This window comes from Rana temporaria, chromosome 3 (assembly GCF_905171775.1).
Source record: "Rana temporaria chromosome 3, aRanTem1.1, whole genome shotgun sequence".
Lineage (NCBI taxonomy): Eukaryota > Metazoa > Chordata > Amphibia > Anura > Ranidae > Rana > Rana temporaria.
Window position 1 is genome coordinate 460,840,682 of NC_053491.1, and position 21,994 is coordinate 460,862,675.

General features: G+C 49.4%; 1 protein-coding gene and 7 non-coding genes across 8 annotated transcripts in view; all 8 read right to left on the reverse strand.

Annotated features, from left to right (window-relative positions):
- Positions 1-10,164, reverse strand: part of CTC1 (CST telomere replication complex component 1) — a 126,379-nt gene extending 116,215 nt beyond the window's left edge. Inside the window, exons 1-2 of the mRNA XM_040346774.1 lie at positions 10,055-10,164; positions 9,839-9,978 (exon numbers count right to left, since the gene is read on the reverse strand). Of these exons, the coding sequence (XP_040202708.1) occupies positions 9,839-9,978; positions 10,055-10,084 (170 nt within the window). The 5' untranslated portion in view covers positions 10,085-10,164. The remainder of the gene's footprint in view (positions 1-9,838; positions 9,979-10,054) is intronic.
- Positions 132-203, reverse strand: TRNAP-UGG. Its single transcript has one exon. It is a non-coding gene; the product is annotated as a tRNA-Pro (tRNA).
- On the reverse strand, positions 525-596 carry TRNAP-AGG. Its single transcript has one exon. It is a non-coding gene; the product is annotated as a tRNA-Pro (tRNA).
- On the reverse strand, positions 2,286-2,357 carry TRNAP-AGG. Its single transcript has one exon. It is a non-coding gene; the product is annotated as a tRNA-Pro (tRNA).
- On the reverse strand, positions 2,727-2,798 carry TRNAP-UGG. The gene has a single exon. It is a non-coding gene; the product is annotated as a tRNA-Pro (tRNA).
- On the reverse strand, positions 3,776-3,847 carry TRNAP-UGG. The gene has a single exon. It is a non-coding gene; the product is annotated as a tRNA-Pro (tRNA).
- Positions 5,842-5,913, reverse strand: TRNAP-AGG. The gene has a single exon. It is a non-coding gene; the product is annotated as a tRNA-Pro (tRNA).
- On the reverse strand, positions 6,359-6,430 carry TRNAP-UGG. Its single transcript has one exon. It is a non-coding gene; the product is annotated as a tRNA-Pro (tRNA).
- Positions 10,165-21,994: the final 11,830 nt, after the last annotated feature.

A 21,994-nucleotide genomic window follows, 5' to 3' on the forward strand; every position in this document is an offset into this window, starting at 1 on the left:
GGCGTCTATGGAAGCCGAATGCTGGACTCAGGAACACGCCCGTAAGGTAACCGCCCGGGAGAGCGATGGGGGCACACTACACCGACTGATTCGAACATTTATATTGTGCGTCAGAAAAGATGCAAAAAGTAGGGCTCGTCCGGGATTTGAACCCGGGACCTCTCGCACCCAAAGCGAGAATCATACCCCTAGACCAACGAGCCAGCTGAACTTCTTTTGTAACAGGAGCCAGTTAGACAGGAAATAGTGTCACCAGAGCACTATATGTAAATTGTGACTGATGGACTTTACAAACATGCATTGTGTACACACCCCTCCCATCAACTGGGGATGCGCTACACGGGCTGGCCAATGACCAGAGACTGGGGGCACATTACACCCATGATTGGAGGAAGGTGCACCGGATGGCCCCGACACTGGGGGCACGTTACACTGGATGGCCCCTGACACTGGGGGCATGCTACAGTGGATGATTCAAACACTACCAAACATTTATATTGTGCATCAGAAAAGATGCAAAAGAAGGGCTCGTCCGGGATTTGAACCCGGGACCTCTCGCACCCTAAGCGAGAATCATACCCCTAGACCAACGAGCCAGCTGAATTTCAGTTGTAACAGGAAAACCAGGTACACCAGAGCACTATATGTCATTCATGACTGACGGACTTTTCAAAACACGCCTTATGTACACACCCCTCCCATTATAGTATTAGTCCAGCTATAATATCCATATAACAGAATAACTTGTTCTGCTATTTAGGTGCAGCTCTTTGTTGCCTGGAGGGGAGCTGTGAATACCACCCACATGTAGGAGAGACAGCCTCATGCTTCCATCATGGTGACATCATAGGATCAAGCATGAGGTCAACGCTTTTTCTACTAGAGTCATTTATCTACATAAAGCATTGAAGAGGGGACATGAAGACATTACCAGAGGGCAAGGTGCACTATACTGTGTACGCTACAGTGGGAACCTGACCGGTTCTCTTCAAAACTCACTACCATCTCTTTTATACCAGCCACCCAACACAGGTTCATCTTTTTACAATATGTCACTGCTCAGTCATTGTCTGCACCTGCATTATGGTGCGGATAGTTTTAGGAGACTGCTTCTGGCACAGCTTCAAGGGGCAATCATACTGATTTATTAGTTAGTGGTCCAAAACTGGGGATGCGCTACACGGGTTAGCCCATGACAGGATGACCAGCGACTGGGGGCAAGCTGCACCGGATGGCCCCGACACTGGGGGCACGCTTTTAAATTTATATTGTGCATCAGAAAAAATAAAAAAGCAGGGTTTGTCCAGGATTTGAACCCAGGAACTCTCGCACCCTAAGCGAGAATCTTACCCTAGACCAGGGGTGCCCAACCTTTTGAAGAGTGAGGGCCATTTAAGCAACTTGGTAGCCAGTCGTGGGCCACAATGAGCGGATGGCAGGTCACGGCTACTCTATAGGCCCTCCGATCCACCCATATGGAAGGGGACGAATTTCCTTCTGTTTGGATTGGAGGTAGTCGGGTGTAAACGGACATCTGTCGCTATTGAGGGTCCCATTTGGTCGGGCTGATCGTGTGAAAAGGGCCCAAGACTGCTTTCACACTGGTGTGCTGTGGTTTACCCACACCGCGGGTGCAGCATAGTGCATCTGTGTCTATCCTACGGGTTAGCTGAACTTTGCCATAGACTCCACTTGTGGCAAAAGCTGGTGCTGTAGAGGACGCATCGGCTTATGGGGCTCTGCTCCGCAGCTGCGTTCTTCCTCTACCACCAGCTTCATTCACAACACTGATGCTGAGGTCAGCAACCTGAGATCTGGGCTTGCCAACCCACCAGTCCAGAGCAGGAGGTTGCGGGCCACATCAGAGGGCTCCGTGGGCCACATGTGGCCCCCGGGCCACCCCTGCCCTAGACCAACGAGCCAGCAGAATTTCAGCGGTAACAGGAGGGCCAGGTAGACAGGAAATAGTGTCACCACAGCCCTATATGTCATTCATGACTGATGGATTTCCCAAACATGCCTTGTGTACACACCCCTCCCATCATAGTATTAGTCTAGATATAATATCCATATAACAGAATAGCTTGTTCTGCTATTTAGGTGCAGCTCTTTGTTGCCTGAGGGCACGCTGCACCGGATGGCTCCGACATTGGGGGCACGCTACACTGGATGGCCAATGATTGGGGCACGCTGCACAGGATGACCTGAGACTGGGGGCACGCTGCACCGGATGATTCAAACAGTTTCAAACATTTATATTGTGCATCAGAAAAGATGCAAAAGCAGGGCTCGTCCGGGATTTGAACCCGGGACCTCTCGCACCCTAAGCGAGAATCATACCCCTAGACCAACGAGCCAGATGAAACTCAAGTGTAACAGGAGAGCCAGTTAGAAAGGAAATAGTGTCACCACAGCACTATACAGTATAACATTTATGGCTGATGGACTTTCCAAACACACCTTGTGTACACACCCCTCCCATCATAGAGGAGAGACAGCCTCATGCTTCCATCATGGTGACGTCAAAGGATCAAACATGAGATCAACGCTCTTTCTACTGGAGTTATTTACATACATAAAGCAGGGCAAAAACCGGATGGCCCTGAGACTGGGGGCACGCTATTAGCCACAGGATGACCAAAGACTGGCAGCATTATATACGGGATGATTCGAACACTAAGAAACATTTATATTGTGTATCAAAAAAGTATATGAGATGAAAAGTAGGGCTCGTCCGGGATTTGAACCCGGGACCTCTCGCACCCAAAGCGAGAATCATACCCCTAGACCAACGAGCCAGTTTTAGGAGACTGCTTCTGGCACAGCTTCAATCGGTGCAGAAGGGGCAATCATACTGATTTATTAGGGTTAGTGGTCCGAAACTGGGGATGCGCTACACGGGTTAGCCCATGACAGGATGACCAGCGACTGGGGGCACGCTGCACCGGATGGCCCCGACACTGGGGGCACGCTACAACGAATGGCCCCGACACTGGGGGCACGCTTTTAAATTTATATTGTGCATCAGAAAAAATAAAAAAGCAGGGTTCGTCCAGGATTTGAACCCAGGAACTCTCGCACCCTAAGCGAGAATCTTACCCTAGACCAGGGGTGCCCAACCTTTTGAAGAGTGAGGGCCATTTAAGCAACTTGGTAGCCAGTCGTGGGCCACAATGAGCGGATGGCAGGTCACGGCTACTCTATACGGGATGATTCGAACACTAAGGCCGGGTACTCACGACCAAACATGTATGGTGAAAGCGGTCCGTCGGACCGTTTTCACCATACATGTCTGCCAGAGGGCTTCTGTACGATGGTTGTACACACCATCGTACAGAAGTCCGCGCGTAAACAATACGCGGGGCGTGTCCGCGGTGTCGCCGCGTCGATGACGCGGTGTCGCCGCGACAATGACGCGGCGACGTGGGCGGCCCGCCTTTAAAATGCTTCCACGCATGCGTCGAAGTCATTCGACGCATGCGAGGGACGGCGGGCGCCTGGACATGTACGGTAGGTCTGTACTGACGACCGTACATGTCCGAGCGGGCAGAATTCCAGCGGACTGTTTTAAAACAAGTCCAGGAATATTTGTCTGCTGGGAAAAGGCCCGGCGGGCAAATGTTTGCTGGAATTCGGCCCGCTCGCGCCCACACACGACCAAACATGTCTGCTGAAACTGGCCTGCGGGCCAGTTTCAGCAGACATGTTTGGTCGTGAGTATGGGGCCTTAGAAACATTTATATTGTGTATCAAAAAGTATATGAGATGAAAAGTAGGGCTCGTCCGGGATTTGAACCCGGGACCTCTCGCACCCAAAGCGAGAATCATACCCCTAGACCAACGAGCCAGTTGAAATTATCCAGCAACAGGAGAGCCAGTTAGACAGGAAATAGTGTCACCAGAGCACTATACTGTATGTCATTCATGGCTGATGGACTTTCCAAACACACCCTCCCATCATAGAACTACCGTAGTCTAGTTACCCGCAGCCTGGTGATGTTAAAGCGGAGGTCCACCCTAAAAAACAACTTTGTACCATGCCATCCACCCAGCATACTAGCGTCAGCTACAGTATGCCTTTATTTATTTTGGCGCTGTACTTACAGTTTAATCCTTTAGCTTCGTTTCAGACTCCCGCGGGGAAAGGTGTTCCTATGAAGAGGGGAACATGATTGACGGTTGGCTATGGCGCGTCACGCGTTCCGAAAATAGCCGAGATAGGACTCGGCTCTTTACGGCGCTATACGGCGCCTGCGCACAGACTAGGAGCTGACTGCGCAGGCGCCGTATAGATCTGATTCCTATCTCGGCCTTTTTCGGAAAGCGTGACGCGCCATAGCCGGCCGTCAATCATGTTCCCCTCTTCATAGGAACGCCTACTCCCCGCGGGAGTCTGAAACTAAACTAAAGGATGAAACTGTAAGTACAGCGCCAAAAAAATAAATAAAGGCATACTGTAGCTGACGCTAGTATGCTGGATGGCATGGTACACCAAGAAAGACGTTTTTTTTAGGGTGAACCCCCCGCTTTAACAGCTTTCCGACTGCTTCACGCACTTATACGTCGGCAGAATGGCACGGGCCTGCCGCAGTCTCGGTGACCGTGCAATCGGGTCACGGAACGGCAGAATGGAGGGGGGGGGGGGCGGTGTGCGATAATGTCACTCCTGCACATGCATACACAAGCGATGTGCCAAAATGTAAACATCTCGGTGTACGTCCCAAAGAAGACTGTGAGCAGGCTGGTAGGTTTCTTTTATTGCAGAAGAGACATTGAATGTCTCTTTTGTAATAAAGACCTTACTAAAGCGAAATACCACCCAAAAGTGGAAGCTCTGCTTATCTGCCTCCTCCCCTCCTCCGGTGCCACACTTGGTACCTTTTTTTTTTTTTTTTTTGACAGGTACCTGGCCCGCTGTCGGGCCAGTTAGAAAGTGCAGCATGCTTCGCACATGCACAGTAGGGAACTGGCTGTGAATCCAAATGGCTTCACTGGCGGTTTCCCTTGCCACGAATGACGGCGGCAGCACCCGAGAGCCAATCGGAAAAATCACCTGGGGTGCCAACATCGTGGGATCCTGAGATAGGTAAGTGTCCTAATATTAAAAGTCCGCAGTTACAGTATTTGCAGCTGCTGACTTTTACATTTTTTGGTGTGGGGGGGGGGGGGTGACTCCTCTTTAAAAATGGAACTTTAGTTCCACCTTAAAGCGGGGGTTCACCCAAAAAAAAATGTAACATTACATTCAGCCGAGTTGTCAGAATGACAATCGGTTGTTTTGTTTTTTTTTATCTCCGTACATACCGTATTTTCACCGTCGCTTCCGGGTATGTCTTCTGCGGGACTGGGCATTCCTAATTGATTGGCATGCTTCCGACCGTCGCATACTGCGCGTCACGAGTTGCCGAAAGAAGCCGGACTGCGAGTCGGCTCTATACGGCGCCTGCGCACCGATGTTCGGCTTCTTTCGGCAACTCGTGACGCGCAGTATGCGACAGTTGGAAGCCTGTCAATCAGTTAGGAACGCCCAGTCCCGCAGAAGACAAACCCGGAAGCGGCGGTGAAAATACAGTATGTACGGGGATAAAAAAAAAAACAACCGATTGTCATTCTGACAACTCGGCTGAATGTAATGTTACATTTTTTTATTTTGGGTGAACCTCCGCTTTAAGCTGCAAAAGCAGTGGACAGGGGTGTACACATGCCAGCATGGCAAAAATTCCTGGGATCTGAGACTGGGGGCGCGGTGCAGGTGATGGTCTGTGACTGGGGGCGCAGTGCAGGGGATGATTCAAACAGTTTCAAACATTTATATTGTGCATCAGAAAAGATGCAAAATAAGGGCTCGTCCGGGATTTGAACCCGGGACCTCTCGCACCCTAAGCGAGAATCATACCCCTAGACCAACGAGCCAGATGAAACTCAGATGTCACAGGAGAGTCAGTTAGAAAGGAAACAGTGTCACCACAGCACTATACAATATAACATTTATGGCTGATGGACTTTCTAAACACACCTTGTGTACACACCCCTCCCATCATAGAGGAGAGCAGGCCTCATGCTTCCACCATGGTGACGTCATAGGATCAAACATGAGATCAACGCTCTTTCTACTAGAGTTATTTACATACATAAAGCAGGGCAAAAACGGGATGGCCCTGAGACTGGGGGCACGCTATTAGCCACAGGATGACCAAAGACTGGCAGCATTATATACGGGATGATTCGAACACTAAGAAACATTTATATTGTGTATCAAAAAGTATATGAGATGAAAAGTAGGGCATTATATACAGAATGATTCGAACACTAAGAAACATTTATATTGTGTATCAAAAAGTATATGAGATGAAAAGTAGGGCTCGTCCGGGATTTGAACCCGGGACCTCTCGCACCCAAAGCGAGAATCATACCCCTAGACCAACGAGCCAGCAGAAATTCTCTAGCAACAGGAGAGCCAGCTAGGCAGGAAATAGTATCACCACAGCACTATACTGTATGTCATTCATGTCTGATGGACTTTCCATACACACCCCTCCTATCATAGAACTAGTCTAGTTACCCGCAGCCTGGTGATGTTAACAGCTTGCCGACTGCTTCACGCACTTATACGTCGGCAGAATGGCACAGGCCCACCGCAGTCTCGGTGACCGTGCAATCAGGTCACGGAATGGCAGAATGGAGGGGCGGGGGGGCGACGTGCGATAATGTCACTCCTGCACATGCATACACAAGCGATGTGCCAAAATGTAAACATTTCGGTGTACGTCCCAAAGAAGACTGTGAGCAGGCTGGTAGGTTTCTTTTATTGCAGAAGAGACATTGAATGTCTCTTTTGTAATAAAGACCCTACTAAAGCGTAGTTCCACCCAAAAGTGTAAGCTCTGCTTATCTGCCTCCTCCCCCCCTCCGGTGCCACACTTGGCACCATTTTTTTTTTGACAGGTACCTGGCCCCGCTGCCGGGCCAGTTAGAAAGTGCAGCATGCTTCGCACATGCACAGTAGGAAACTGGCTGTGAATCCAAATGGCTTTACTGGCGGTTTCCCTTGCCACGAATGACGGCGGCAGCACCTGAGAGCCAATCGGAAAAATCACCTGGGGTGCCGACATCGTGGGATCCCGGGACAGGCAAGTGTCCTAATATTAAAAGTCAGCAGTTACAGTATTTGTAGCTCCTGACTTTTAATTTTTTGGTGGTGGGGTGACTCCTCTTTAAACATGGAACTATAGTTCCACTTTAAGCTGCAAAAGCAGTGGACAGGGGTGTACACATGCCAGCATGGCAAAAATTCCTGGGATCTGAGACTGGGGGCGTGGTGCAGGTGATGGTCCGTGACTGGGGGTGCGGTGCAGGGGATGGTGCGAGACTGGAGGCGCCTACGCAGGATGGTTCGAGACTGGGGACCCGGCGCAGGGGATGGTCCGTTACTGGAGGCGCCTTCATGGGATGGTCCGAGACTGGGGAGGCGGTGCAGGGGATGGTCCGAGACTGGGGGCGTGGTGCAGGGAATGGTCAGAGACTGGGGGCGTGGTGCAGGGAATGGTCAGAGACTGGGGGCACGGTGCAGGGGATGGTCCGAGACTGGGGGCGCGGTGCAGGGGATGGTCCGAGACTGGGGGCACGGTGCAGGGGATGGTCCGAGACTGGGGGCACGGTGCAGGGGATGGTCCGAGACTGGGGGCACGGTGCAGGGGATGGTCCGAGACTGGGGGCACGGTGCAGGGGATGGTCCGAGACTGGGGGCACGGTGCAGGGGATGGTCCGAGACTGGGGGCACGGTGCAGGGGATGGTCCAAGACTGGGGGCACGGTGCAGGGGATGGTCCAAGACTGGGGGCACGGTGCAGGGGATGGTCCGAGACTGGGGGCACGGTGCAGGGGATGGTCCAATACTGGGGGCGTGGTGCAGGGGATGGTCTGTGACTGGGGGCGCCCTACACAGGATGGTCCGAGACTGGGGGTGAGCTGCACGGAATGGTCCGAGACTGGGGGTGCCCTACCCGGGATGATCCGAGACTTAGGAGGCATTGTAGGGGATGGGCCAAGATGGGGGCACGCTACACGGGATGATCAGAGACTGGGGGCGTGGTGCAGGGCATGGTCCGAGACTGGGGGCACATCACAGGGGATGCTCTGGGACTGGAGTCCACTTTAAGTTTCAAAAGCAGTGGACAGGGGTATACACATGCCAACAATTTCTGGGATCTGAGACTGAGGACTTGGTGCAGGGGGAATGATCCCAGAATGGGGGCGCGGTGCAGGGGATGGTCCGTGACTGGGGGCACGGTGCAGGGGATGGTCCGAGACTGGGGGCACGGTGCAGGGGATGGTCCGAGACTGGGGGCACGGTGCAGGGGATGGTCCGAGACTGGGGGCACGGTGCAGGGGATGGTCCGAGACTGGGGGCACGGTGCAGGGGATGGTCCGAGACTGGGGGCACGGTGCATGGGATGGTCCGAGACTGGGGGCACGGTGCAGGGGATGGTCCGAGACTGGGGGCGCGGTGCAGGGGATGGTCCGAGACTGGGGGCGCGGTGCAGGGGATGGTCCGAGACTGGGGGCGCGGTGCAGGGGATGGTCTGAGGCTGGGGGCGCGGTGCAGGGGATGGTCCGAGACTGGGGGCGCGGTGCAGGGGATGGTCCGAGACTGGGGGCACGGTGCAGGGGATGGTCCGAGACTGGGGGCGCGGTGCAGGGGATGGTCCGAGACTGGGGGCGCGGTGCAGGGGATGGTCCGAGACTGGGGGCGCGGTGCAGGGGATGGTCCGAGACTGGGGGCGCGGTGCAGGGGATGGTCCGAGACTGGGGGCGGGGTGCAGGGGATGGTCCGAGACTGGGGGCGCGGTGCAGGGGATGGTCCGAGACTGGGGGCGCGGTGCAGGGGATGGTCCGAGACTGGGGGCGCGGTGCAGGGGATGGTCCGAGACTGGGGGCGCGGTGCAGGGGATGGTCCGAGACTGGGGGCGCGGTGCAGGTGATGGTCCGAGACTGGGGGCGCGGTGCAGGGGATGGCCCGAGACTGGGGGCACGGTGCAGGGGATGGTCCGAGACTGGGGGCGCGGTGCAGGGGATGGTCCGAGACTGGGGGCGCGGTGCAGGGGATGGTCCGAGACTGGGGGCGCGGTGCAGGGGATGGTCCGAGACTGGGGGCGCGGTGCAGGGGATGGTCCGAGACTGGGGGCACGGTGCAGGGGATGGTCCGAGACTGGGGGCACGGTGCAGGGGATGGTCCGAGACTGGGGGCGTGGTGCAGGGGATGGTCTGTGACTGGGGGCGCCCTACACAGGATGGTCCGAGACTGGGGGTGAGCTGCACAGAATGGTCTGAGACTGGGGGTGCCCTACCCGGGATGATCCGAGACTTAGGAGGCACTGTAGGGGATGGTCCAAGATGGGGGCACGCTACACGGGATGATCAGAGACTGGGGGCGTGGTGCAGGGTATGGTCCGAGACTAGGGGCACGCCACAGGGGACGCTCTGGGACTGGATTACACTTTAAGTTGCAAAAGCAGTGGACAGGGGGTATACACATGCCAGCAATTTCTGGGATCTGAGACTGAGGGCTTGGTGCAGGGGATGGCCCAGGACTGGGGGCGCGGTGCAGGGGATGGCCCGGGACTGGGGGCGCGGTGCAGGGGATGGCCCGGGACTGTAATATTTTAATTTCTGTGGCCCCCCATTAGGGCGGGGAGGGATTTTCATGTCTCAGAGACACCTGAGAAATGAGAGGAGCAGTTGTTACCAGCACAGACAGCAATAAAAACCTGGCAGAGGGTCTAATGAAGACATTTGTCAGTCTCCCGGGTCATTAAAGGTAAGTACACGTTTCTTTGTACCTGTAGCTAAGTGGCAACTGGGGGCAGAAATTCTGAATGCACCTGATGACGTCATCACATAGCCCAGGGGCCCCTCCTCCTTCCTCCTCCTGCAGGTAGTCCAGGACATGTTTGTGAGCAGCCTGCAGCCAACCACTGACCTGTAACACAAAGCATCCTCATTATACAGACACTCCTATCATTCCCAACCCCCAAGTCTGCAGGACTTACACCCACCTGAGCGCCTGGGGGTCTCTCTGCTTCCATAGCAACAGCAGCCCTGCAACTCTTTTCCTCTCACTCATCCATGCTTTCAACTTCTAGGAAGTAATGGCAAATAAACACGGAAGTCACGTCACTGAGCAAGCTTCATTGTACTGGCGGAAGGAGCTGTTCCCGGTCTCTATCGCCCCCTGCTGTTCACATTACAAACGTTCCGGTCAGAAACGTTAGCTATCTAACGACACATACTAAACAGTACTTAGAGCAGGAATATAATAATTCGCCAGAAACAGGCAGTTCATGGTACATGGTAAACATTTTTTATTTTATTGCAATATACAGTGTGTATATATATATATAATGCATGCATTTCGCTGTTTTTACACTTTAGTTCCACTTCAAAGCCCAGCACCAACCAACACTTTTTCGAGCAGTTACAGCGACAGATTCGCTGCATTTCCCCTGCTTGGCAATCGCACTGCGTCCATGCGATCTGCTGGGGGTGTGAATGTCAGATTAACCACTTCAATACCGGGCACTTATACACCTTCCTGCCTGGATGAATTTTTCAATTTTCAGCTTTCAGCACTCTCACATTTTGAATGACTATTGTGCGGTCGTGCGACGTTGTTCCCAAACAACATTTTTTATCATCCCCCCAAATAGAGCTTTCTTTTGGTGGTATTTGATCACCTCTGCAGAACGAAAATTTTGAAAAAAAACGTTTTTCTTTGTTTCTGTTACAAAACGTTGTAAATAAGTACGTTTTCTCCTTAACTGAGGGGCACTGATGAGGCAGTACTGATTGGCACTGATGAGGTCTCACTGATGGTCACTGATGAGGCTGCATTCACGTGCACTGATGAGGCAGTACTGATTGGCCGTAGTAGTTTAGACAATATTTAAACACTGGCCAAAATAGTTCCTATATTATCATTTGTTCACTCTTTAATTTTTTAAAAATGAAAATCGCTAAAAACACTTACATTCGTACACATACACACGCACACTTACACGTTTACACTCGCACAATTACACTAGCACACATATACTCGCACACTTAAACTTGCACACATACACTCGCACACATACACTTGTACACTAAGGCTGCATTCACACCTTGGCGTACAAAATCGCGGCGTTTTGTCCCGCGAATTGGGGCCACAAATTGCGGCGTTTTTTACCGTGATTTGCGGCAACAAAATGCAGCGATTGTGAATGCAGCCTTACCCCCTCTATGGAGATGGTTCACATCTCCTATGCCGAGCGCCGAAAGCCGCCTGAAAAAAAGGTCCGGGACTTGTTTTCAGGCGTACGGCGTTCGGCGTGGAGATGTGAACCATCTCCATAGAGGGCAATGTGAAATCATCCCTCCAGCGTCTCGGGGGCTGCTGCGGCGTCGCACTACAGGCGTATATATGCCTAGGTGTGAACGGCGGCTTACACTCGCACACATACACTCGCACACTTACACTCGCACACTAAAGCCTTGTACACACAATCAGATTTTCCGACAGGAATTGTGTGATGACAGGCTGTTGGCGGAAAATCCAACCGTTTGTACGCTCCATTGGACAATTGTTGTTGGATTTTCCGTGGACAAATGTTGGATGGCAGGCTTTAAAATTTTCCACGTTGTCGTATTTTCCAAAATGTGTACACAAGTCCATCGGACAAAAGTCCAAAGTAAAAACACGCATGCTCGGAAGCAATGCTCACCAAACACAACATTAGCAGAAGGTGCCCAAAGGGTGGCGCTAAAGAGAAACACGTTTGGTGGCCGACAATTGTGTGCGTTTGTATGCGAGACAAGTTTTTGGCTAATGCCCTTCGGAACAAAAGTCAGAGGCTTTGTCTGCGGAAAATCTGATCGCGTGTACGAGGCTTTACACTTGCAGGCATACACTTCATCTGCAGCTAATAATCATTGCCAGCCAGCAACCAGAAATAATGGAAATGACAGTTAATTTCTTTGTAATCCCTTAATTAATAAAATGTTATGTAGCAGGTATTTTGTAATTAATGCAATTTCTCATTTTGGCCACTAGATTGAGAAAGAGAGATGCTGACTTGTCATTCCAGAAAACTGAGAAAAAAAAGCTCACTGGGAAAAAAGGGGAGGGTCAGATAGTGCTGAGAAAAAGGAGGAGGGGAAGTATCTGAGGAGAGGGGAACTTCTGAGGAGAGGGAACTGTCTGAGGTAAAAAATTGGTAAAAAAAAGTTTTTTCTTCAAATGTAATGTAATGTGACTATGTATATAATGTGGAAGTTTAAAGAAAGCTTTTTAAAAAAAAAAAAATCTGAGCAGAGGGGAACTTCTGAGGAGAGGGAACTGTCTGAGGTAAATAGCATCTGAGAGGGAGATACCAAGGCTCAAAAAGTCCTTTGCTAGGACACAGTGACACTTAACAGTGAGGAGTGGAGGAGTGTGTGAAGGGAAGAGACTGAGGAAAACCATTGAGACTGAGGAGAGAGACATACCCTGGCAGCATTAGAAGGGGAGAAAGCCTAGCTTTTCCAGAGGCTGCCTCGAAACGGAGGAGTGAGGACTTTTTCTGCATGCACATTTTTGATCCGTTCAGTGTGTTTTTGGTACATTTTTAATGCAGTCCAGTGGTTTTTTTCTTTTTTTTTTTTAAATTTTTTATTTATTAAGAACAGGTAACAAGCCCACAGGGGCCACAGCGGCAAAAAGTACAGGTTAAACAGCTGCTTGTGGACAGGAGAATACGAAGAAACTCATTACAGATAGGGAGGGGCATACGTCCCACCTATTACATTGCCGTATGACAGGATATCTACTTTGTTCGCATGTTTCCATACAGATAATCAGTTGTCCAACTACGCATCAGGCAGGCAATTCACCATGGACCCGCGGGTCCGTCCCCCGCTCCTTTTTTTTTAAGAGAAATAAGCTAGTGCAGCCTAAGAGAAAAGGTTTAGAAAGAATATTAAGGGGAATAGCAGAGAGGCGCAGGGAAGATCCCTGCAAGGTGGGGGGAGAGAGAAAAAACAGGTGTAGGGGGGGGGGGGGGGAAGGGGAGTCTGCGGACATGGACATCCGTCATGTCTGAGGAGGCTCATTGACAGAAAGGGACACGCAGCATGTCAGAAGCAGTCGGGTCGATAAGGTCCGTCGGCGGTCGCTACAGACCTCCTCTGAGGGCCTGACCCTCCTCCGAATACTTAAACATATTCCAGAGCTGCCAGGTCTTGGAGTATGTCTCGTTCCTATTTTGACTTGTGAGGACCAGGTCTTCCAATCTGCTGATATCGTCCACTTTCCGCAGCCACATAGGGACCGTCGGGGGGTGCGGAGACTTCCAACATATTGGAATACACGCCTTGGCGGCGTCGAGAAGGTGGCGTATGACCGATTTCTTATATACTCGCAAAGGAACATTGTTTGTGTGTAGTAGGAAGTACGCTGGGTCGTCTGGTATCTCCCTGTCGGTAAAGTTTTGCGAGATTTTCTGTACTTCATCCCAGTATGGTCGAAGAGCTGGGCATGTCCAAAAGACATGTAGCAGTGTGCCTCTATCTGTATGGCATCGCCAACAGAGGTCTGATGTTGTCGGGAAAATCTTGTGCAAGAGAGTCGGGGTCTTGTACCACCTCGTCATGATCTTATAGTTGGTTTCCTGCATCTTAGTGCAGATCGATGACTTGTGTGCAAACGTGAGGATGTGTTTTACCTGCCCGGAAGAGAATTTACAGTCCAGGTCTCGCTCCCACTTAGCTAGACTTGGAATTTGGTAATCCGCTGATGGTGTGATCAGCATGGTGTGAATAAGGGATAGGGCATGCGGTAGCACGCCCGATTCTGAGCATAGCTCTTCAAAGTCCGTAAGGGGTCGGTCAGTTCGGGCGGGGGGAGTCAATGTTTTTAGAAAATGGTTGAGTTGATGAGCTCGCAAGAAATCTAGATGGAATCGGCCCGTTGGAGCCATCAGCTCTGAGGGAGATCTCCACCGGCCTGCCACACTAAAGTGAGAGGCCTGGAATAGGCCAGTATCTCTCAGCTCGGAGAATTTCGCATCTCTCATGCCTGGTTCGAAGGAGGGGTTCCCCAGTATTGGGCGTAATGGTGAGATCCCCGACGAGATGTGCGTTTGTGTCAGTAGCCTAGCGCATACTTTAATGGTGGTACCTATTACCGGGTGGCTTTTAGACGTTTTTTCTATTGCTGTGTGGCACCACGGCGCTCGGTCCAGAGGGGTCTCGCATTGCGATTGTTCCAGTCTAGGCCAAATTTTAGTGTCCTTGTGTCTGCACCAATCTATAAGACGGTTCAGATGAGCAGCGTGATAGTAAGTTTTGATGTTTGGCATCGCCATCCCACCATAGGATTTAGGGAGGGAAAGGATTGTCTTGTGGATTCTAGGGCTCTTTCCGGCCCACAGGAACGTCGCGAATGCAGTTTGTGTTCGTTTGAAGAAGTCGGCTGGTATTTGTATAGGTAGGGCTTGCAAGAGATACAGGAATTTTGGCAAGATGGTCATCTTAAGGATGGAGCACCTGCCAAACCAGGAGTGAAACCCCGAGGTCCACTGGGTCAGCAGAGTCTGGACGGACCTAAGTAAGGGTGGAAAATTCAACTTGTATACTTGGGAGAGCCTTGGAGGAATGCGCGTGCCCAAATATGTAAGGGCCACATCCGTCCATTTCAGGGGGAAGTTGTTTCTAAGGCTGTCTAATTGTGATTTGGCTACTCCCACCCCCATCGCTTCAGATTTCGTGAAGTTGATCTTTAAGTTGGATAAACGACCATATCTATCAAATTCTTCCATTAAGGTGGGAACCGATACTGCAGGTGATGTTAGCGAGAAGAGCATGTCATCAGCATATGCTGATATTTTGTGTTGCTCATCCCCCACCTCAACACCCCTGATGTCTGGGTTTAGTCTCACGTGCCGCAAGAAGGGCTCCAGGGACAAAGCAAACAGGAGGGGTGAGAGTGGGCAGCCCTGTCTGGTGCCGTTGTTGATTGGGAACGGCTCCGAGAGTGTACCATTTGCCCTGACTCTTGCTGTCGGGTTTGTGTATATCGCCGATATCCAGCTCAACATCTTTGGTCCTAGACCTATGTGTCTCAGGGTGGCAAACATGAATGGCCAGCTGACCCTATCAAATGCCTTCTCGGCGTCTGTGCCTATAAAGACACAAGGGGTCTTTGATGACGTGGCTACTTGGATCAGATTCAACACTTTGACAGTATTGTCTCTGGCTTCCCTAGTCGGGACAAAGCCTACTTGGTCGAGGTGTATCAAGTCTGGTAAATGGCGCTGGAGTCTGGCTGCTACTATTTTAGTAAATAATTTAAGGTCAGCATTCAATAGTGATATCGGGCGGTAGCTACCGCACCGTCCCGGGTCCTTTCCGTCTTTATGGATCACAGCTATCTGTGCTTGTAGTGTGGAGATATGCAGTTTCGTCCCTGTGCTCAGGTTGTTAAGGAGGGACACTAAGTGGGTCCCCAAGGAGGGAAGAAGGGTCTTGTAGTAGGCAGTAGTTAGTCCGTCAGGGCCCGGAGCCTTACCGGGTTTGGTTGTGCTAAGTGCCGCTGTAAGTTCCTCGAGGGAGATCGGCTCCTCTAAGATTTCTCTCGACTCCGCGGTCAATGCCGGCATCTGTGAGGAGTTTATGTAGGTCTCTGTCAGGACTAAGATAAGGTGGACTCTGAAGCCAAAATCCTTGAACTACCGCTAATCCCGAATCCCCATCTAAACTGTTCCACCGGGATCCCCATCTAAACTGCTCCACCGGGATTACCTGGTCAGGCGGGTGGCGTAGGTGCCTGTGTGCCTGTGTGTGGTGAAACTGGCCGAGGGATATCCCGGGTGCCCTCCGCGCGGAGTATCGGAAGACCGTGGTGTATGGAGCCTCCAGTGAGCCACCTGTGATTGGATACCAGGCGGAGTGACGCGTGAGAAGGAGGAGGTGGTAGCAGAGGGAGCGTGAGCACTATACGAGGATTCGCTGGGTGCCGCTCCAGACGCCAACGTGGATGCCGATACTTGCCCTGCTGTAAACGAGTCAGAAGGGAAGCTGGGGCTATAGGAGCTCGATAGACGGCCGTACAGGCCAGCTGAGCGGACCGTCCCCGTTCCACGTCCGTCCCCGTACGTCTCCATAAAAACGGGTGACGTTCTCCCCCCCATTGCCTGCTTGTGGTCTGCCTAGGAATAAGAGGGGAGGTGAGTGAGAGGCTCCGAAGCTGCGAAGCTGAGAATGCAGAGACGGTAAAGTGAACAAGATGGCTCTATGGCCTGTTACACTCCCAAGTTGATTTAAAAGGATTTGAACTGATATCTTGCTGCTATTTTGCTATCTTGCTAAAGGGGGTTTATTGGTTATGGTCTGGCTACAATTCCACATAAATGCACATTTAAGTGCTCCCAGATGCATACAAAGTAGTGAAAAAAAAAGGGAAAAAGAGAGGAGAGCTTGCTTGTCTGAGTTGAAGGGGCCATAGGACTGTTATAACTATATTGAAATAAGTTGGCTGCCTGACTACTAGCAAGCTTTTCGTTTTTCTTTTTTTTTGAGTGGAAATTGAGTGGAAATTATACCCCGATAAAAGAAATATGATGGATATAACCACATAGAATTGCACACACAGACAGAATCCTTAAGTGTATAGAAGTCCCAGGGAGTGGGGGTGAAGCTCCAAGTAAAGTGGATATAGGACTGTGCGGGGTGGATATTCCATCAAAATTATTAAAAGGGCAAAATGGTACGCAAGGCCCCAAAAAACACGCAGGGAGGTGGATCCGGCCGCAGTACAATGAGGTCATATCTTGTTTCTGAAGGACTGGAGCGGATACCGGATAGTCCTAAAGGAGACGGGGATAATGGTATACCTGAGACACCTGTAAAAAACAAGGGACAGACTGAGGGGGAGACCCCAGGGAAAAAGGAGAAAAATAAAGATCAATCCCCAGCAGTGAAAGGTCAAAGTAAAGTCTTAAAGACCCCTGAGAGCCAACAACAACAACTAAGCATGTTCTCTGATATCCCCCCTAAAGACACTCAAGCCCCACCAACTAGACAGGATATGATGGATATGTCAGAAATGATATTACGCCTAGAGAGAACCATTAAGGGGGAAATGGGGGCAACAAGAAGAGATATTCAGAGTGTGCTACAGAGAGTGGAAGGGATAGAGGAACAATTAGAGGAACATAGAAATGCAATAACGGAACTAAGAGAAAGAGATGATATGGACTGGACTGAAATAAGAAATGCCCGATATAAACTAGAGGATCAAGAAAACCGCAGCAGAAGAAAAAACCTGCGTATAAGGGGCCTCCCAGAAGAAGTCAAAGATATAGAATTGGGGGAGGTGCTGCGAGGGATATTCAATACAGCTCTAAAAAGGGAGGTGTTAGCCCCCATGCACTTTGAACGGGCCCATAGGATACAAAAATCATTTAACACACAAAGAGACCTACCAAGGGACACTATAGTGAGATTCCTAGAATATAGTGAAAAAGAGCTGGTATCTCAAACTACGAGGAATTCAGTAACTATGGAGTATAAGGGGGTCAAGTTACTCTTGTTCTCAGACCTCGCGCCAGAGACACTAGCACGAAAAAGGGCGCTGAAACCACTAACTAGTCACCTACAAACAAAGGACATACCATATAGATGGGGCTTCCCAGCCTGCCTGTCGGTTAAGAACCAGGGGGTCTCAGCGGTTATTCGCTTCCCTGAAGATGTAAAGGAATTTTGCAAAAAGCTGAATATTCAGCCGATGCAAATAGACAACTGGGAAAAGAGACCTCCAGCTTGGAGAAGATGGAGGGAACAGGACTGGAATAGGGCATAGTTTATTCAGGTTCATTTTGGATGTAGGGTGCCTCTTTCTGGGGACTGGGACGGGAGGAGGGTGGGATGGGAGGATGGGGGACAAGGGTGGCTGGTCACCAAGTATCCGCGGGGATTGTCCTCTGCTTCTGATCTCCCCTCGGCCCGCTCTGTTTGTAATGAAGGTTGTTAGTAAGGATGGGAACCTAGAGGAAGAATAAAGGATGCCGCCTGGGGAGGGGGTAACATGGAGCTGATATGCCGTCCCTGGACCAGGTGCCGTCCTACCTTAGTGGACGGGGCATGGGAAATGGGGGGTCATAGTAGACGTCCCGAGGATAGGCCCACTCGGCAAGTGGCCTGGTTGGGCACAGACCGAGTGAGTCTTAGCATTGAGGATCAATGCGCTGGGGGGGGGTTGGGAAAGGGGGGGCGTATGTTGTATATGTTGTTTGTGTGGTCTCAAGGTACCTCGGCTGAGATTTTCTCCTGGAACGATATTAGTTTGATGTTGAATCATGAATATGGTTTAGATTTTCTATATAACGAGAAAGGGCCTGGAGTCTCTTGTGTCCTGTGGGGTAAGATGCATGCTCCCAATCAGGGGGGGGGAGGGAAATAAATAAAAAATATGAATAATAATAAATGGCTGCATTAAAGATTGTTACGTACAATGTACGAGGGTTAAATAGCCCAAGTAAGCGGTATCAGATACTACAGGAGATGAAGAGACTCTCGGCCAATATTGTGTTTCTTCAGGAAACCCACCTAAAAATAACATCAAAAACTAGACTAAACTCAAAGGAGTTCCCTACATGGATTCATAGTTACTCTCCCAACAATAGAGCAAAGGGTATTGCAATAGGGTTCGATAGGAACATAAGGTTTTCCCTAGAAGCTACAGAAATAGACCCTGACGGAAGATTCCTATTCGTTAAGGGCACTGTTCTAAATATGAGATACAAATTGGTAAATATATACTGCCCCAATGTAAGGCCAGCTGTATACCTGAGAAAAATATTGAACAAATTAGAAGGATTTAGAGAGGGTATGGTGATTCTAGCGGGTGATCTAAATTTTGTATTTGACCCACTATTAGACACCCAACCCATCTCATTGAGATCAGAGGGGAAATATCTCAGAATGATTAAACATAAATTACACCAGATGCAACTGGTGGAAGCCTGGAGAATTTTCCATCCAAAAGATAAGGATTTTACATATTTTTCATCGGTTCATGGGTCATATTCAAGAATCGACCATGTCCTGCTAGATCATCGGCTGCTTGAGGGACTGATGAGGATAGAAATAAAATCTATAACGCTATCCGATCATGCTCCAGTGGTAGTGTCCTTAGATTCAGGGGAGACCCCGGCTGGACAGCATGTATGGAGAATAGATGAGTCCCTAATAAATAACACCAAAACAGCCAATGACCTAGAAAAGGATATGTGTATATTCTTTAAAGAAAATGATACTGAAAATATCGCACCAGCCACGCTCTGGGAAACGCACAAGGCATTTATGAGAGGGAGGTTGATAGCAGAAAAAGCCAAGCGGAGGAAGATCAGGCAGGCACGGAAACAAACATTACTAGAGGTAATCCAGGCCCTTGAACGGAAACATAAAGAACTACAGGAAGAACAGGTCCTAAGGGCACTAACTAGTAAAAGAGAAGAGCTCCGTGACCTCCTGGAGCAGGAAACAAAATGGGTTTTTAACAATGTGAACAACAAATTTTATGCGTTGGGTAATAAACCGGGGAGACTATTAGCAAGGACCATAAAATCAAGAAACACGCAGAACTCTATTCTGAAAATAAAAGATAAGAATGGGGATATGAGACACTCCACTAGGGAGATAGTTAAAACATTCTATGAATACTACCAAGACTTATATAATGTTAATAAGGGGCAAGGGGACACAGATGTCAAAAAAAAAAGGGAAAAAATTAAACAATATCTAGAGAAGGTTAAGACCCCAGGTTTGGCAGAGGAAGTAATAAGTAACCTAGAAAAAGAAATAACAAAAGAGGAAATAAGCCAGACGATTAAGAGTATTAAAATGGGTAAGAGTCCCGGCCCCGACGGGTATACGTCATTATATTATAAAAGGTTTGGGGAGATACTAGTGCCATTTTTTCAGAAATACATGAACTCCATAGGAGGGGGTATGGTAATGCGTAAGGAGGCCTTGAACGCTCACATAACTCTGATAGGGAAGGAAGACAAGGACCCCTCCCTATGTGCCAGCTACAGGCCGATATCTTTAATAAATGTGGATATAAAAATATATTCAAAAATCCTTGCAGAGAGAATAAGACCACTCTTAATAGGCCTGATAGACAATGACCAGGCAGGGTTTATACCCGGGAGAGAAACGAGAGAGAATATCTTAAGAGTGATACTTTTGTTACAGAAAGCAAAAAAGATTAAAGAACCAGTAGTTTTCCTGTCTTTAGATGCCGAAAAGGCGTTTGACAGGTTGGATTGGGAATTTATGATAGCAAACTTATCCCATATAGGATTTGGCCCAAGTATGCTCAGGTGGATAGGAGCTCTGTATTCGGCTCCCTCGGCTCAGGTGAGGGTGAATGGCACCCTCTCGGATAGCTTCTCACTTTTTAATGGGACCCGGCAAGGATGTCCGCTATCGCCTCTCCTATTCGTTCTATCATTGGAGCCTTTATTGGAAACAATACGGATGAATCAGGAAATAGAAGGGATAAAATTGGAGAGAAGGGAGCACAAGATATCTGCATTCGCGGACGACATGATGCTATTTGTATCTAACCCCAGGGAGACACTGCCTAAAATAATGTCGGAATATGAAAAGTATGGGGAGATTTCAAATCTCAAAATCAATAAAGAAAAAACGGAGATACTAAGTATAGCATTAAGTCCGCAGGACCGTAGGGAGCTTGAGGTCCTCTATCCATTTAAATGGAAGCAGAGGAGGATGAAATACCTAGGTATATACCTGTCTAGCATGGAAAGATACTTCTATGAAGACAACTATATACTATTATTGAATAAAGTAAAATCAGACTTAAAAGGTTACAACATAGATAGAGTGTCATGGTGGGGAAGGGTTAACACTATAAAAATGATGATTCTGCCAAAAGTCCTTTATATCTTCCAAACACTTCCGATAAAAATCCCAGAAATGTACTTTAAAGTCCTGGATAAGATAATAGGAGGTTTTATATGGAGGGGAAAAAAGCCGCGTATAGCAGTGGATACTCTGATTAAACCTAAAGAGGAAGGGGGAATACAGTTGCCGGACTTTAGAAGATACTATGAGGCGGCGGTATTGAAGAGGATCACAGACTGGGTGCAGGGGGAGGATGTGAGTAAAAAAAAGTGGGTAGAAGTTGAAGAAAGCTTAAGCAAGAAAGAGCTGGGAAATATAATATGGGTACCGAGGCAATATAGAGGACTAACCCTGGACACGCCTGCAATAACAAAAGAAACTCTTAGACTTTGGGATAAGGTCTGTAAGAAAAATAAACTGCTCTATAATAGCCCTCTGCTGCCCCTTACGGGAACGGATTTCTTCCCGCCGGGCAAGGAGGGGGGGATTTACCTGAGGTGGGCAACCTCGGATACTTTAAGATTGAAGGATATAATGAAAGGAAATGAATTATGTACGATGGGAGAACTCCAAGAGAAATATGGCCTGTCCTTAGGGGACAGATGGAGATATAGACAAATCCAACATTTTGTGGGCACTTTGTCAAAGCCCCTGCGAGATGCAAGTGATCTAAATCTCTGGGAAAAATATATGACCCAAGATGAACCTGGGAAACGGGGAATATCAAGTATCTACAAAATGTTGACAACCAAAACAGAGATAGGGAAATTGAAAATAATAGAAAGCTGGGAAATAGAACTGAATCAAACTATATCCAATAAAAAGAAGAGACAGGTATTAGAATATGTCCAGGCCACATCGATGGATGCAAAAGTAAAAGAAACTAATTATAAGTTATTAACTAAATGGTACTTCGTTCCAACTAAATTGCATAGAATGAATAGTGAGGCCTCCCCCCTTTGTTGGAGAGAGTGTGGGATGGAGGGAACCCATGCCCACATATGGTGGCAATGCCCCCTCATACAAGTATACTGGCGTGAGATATTAGGACT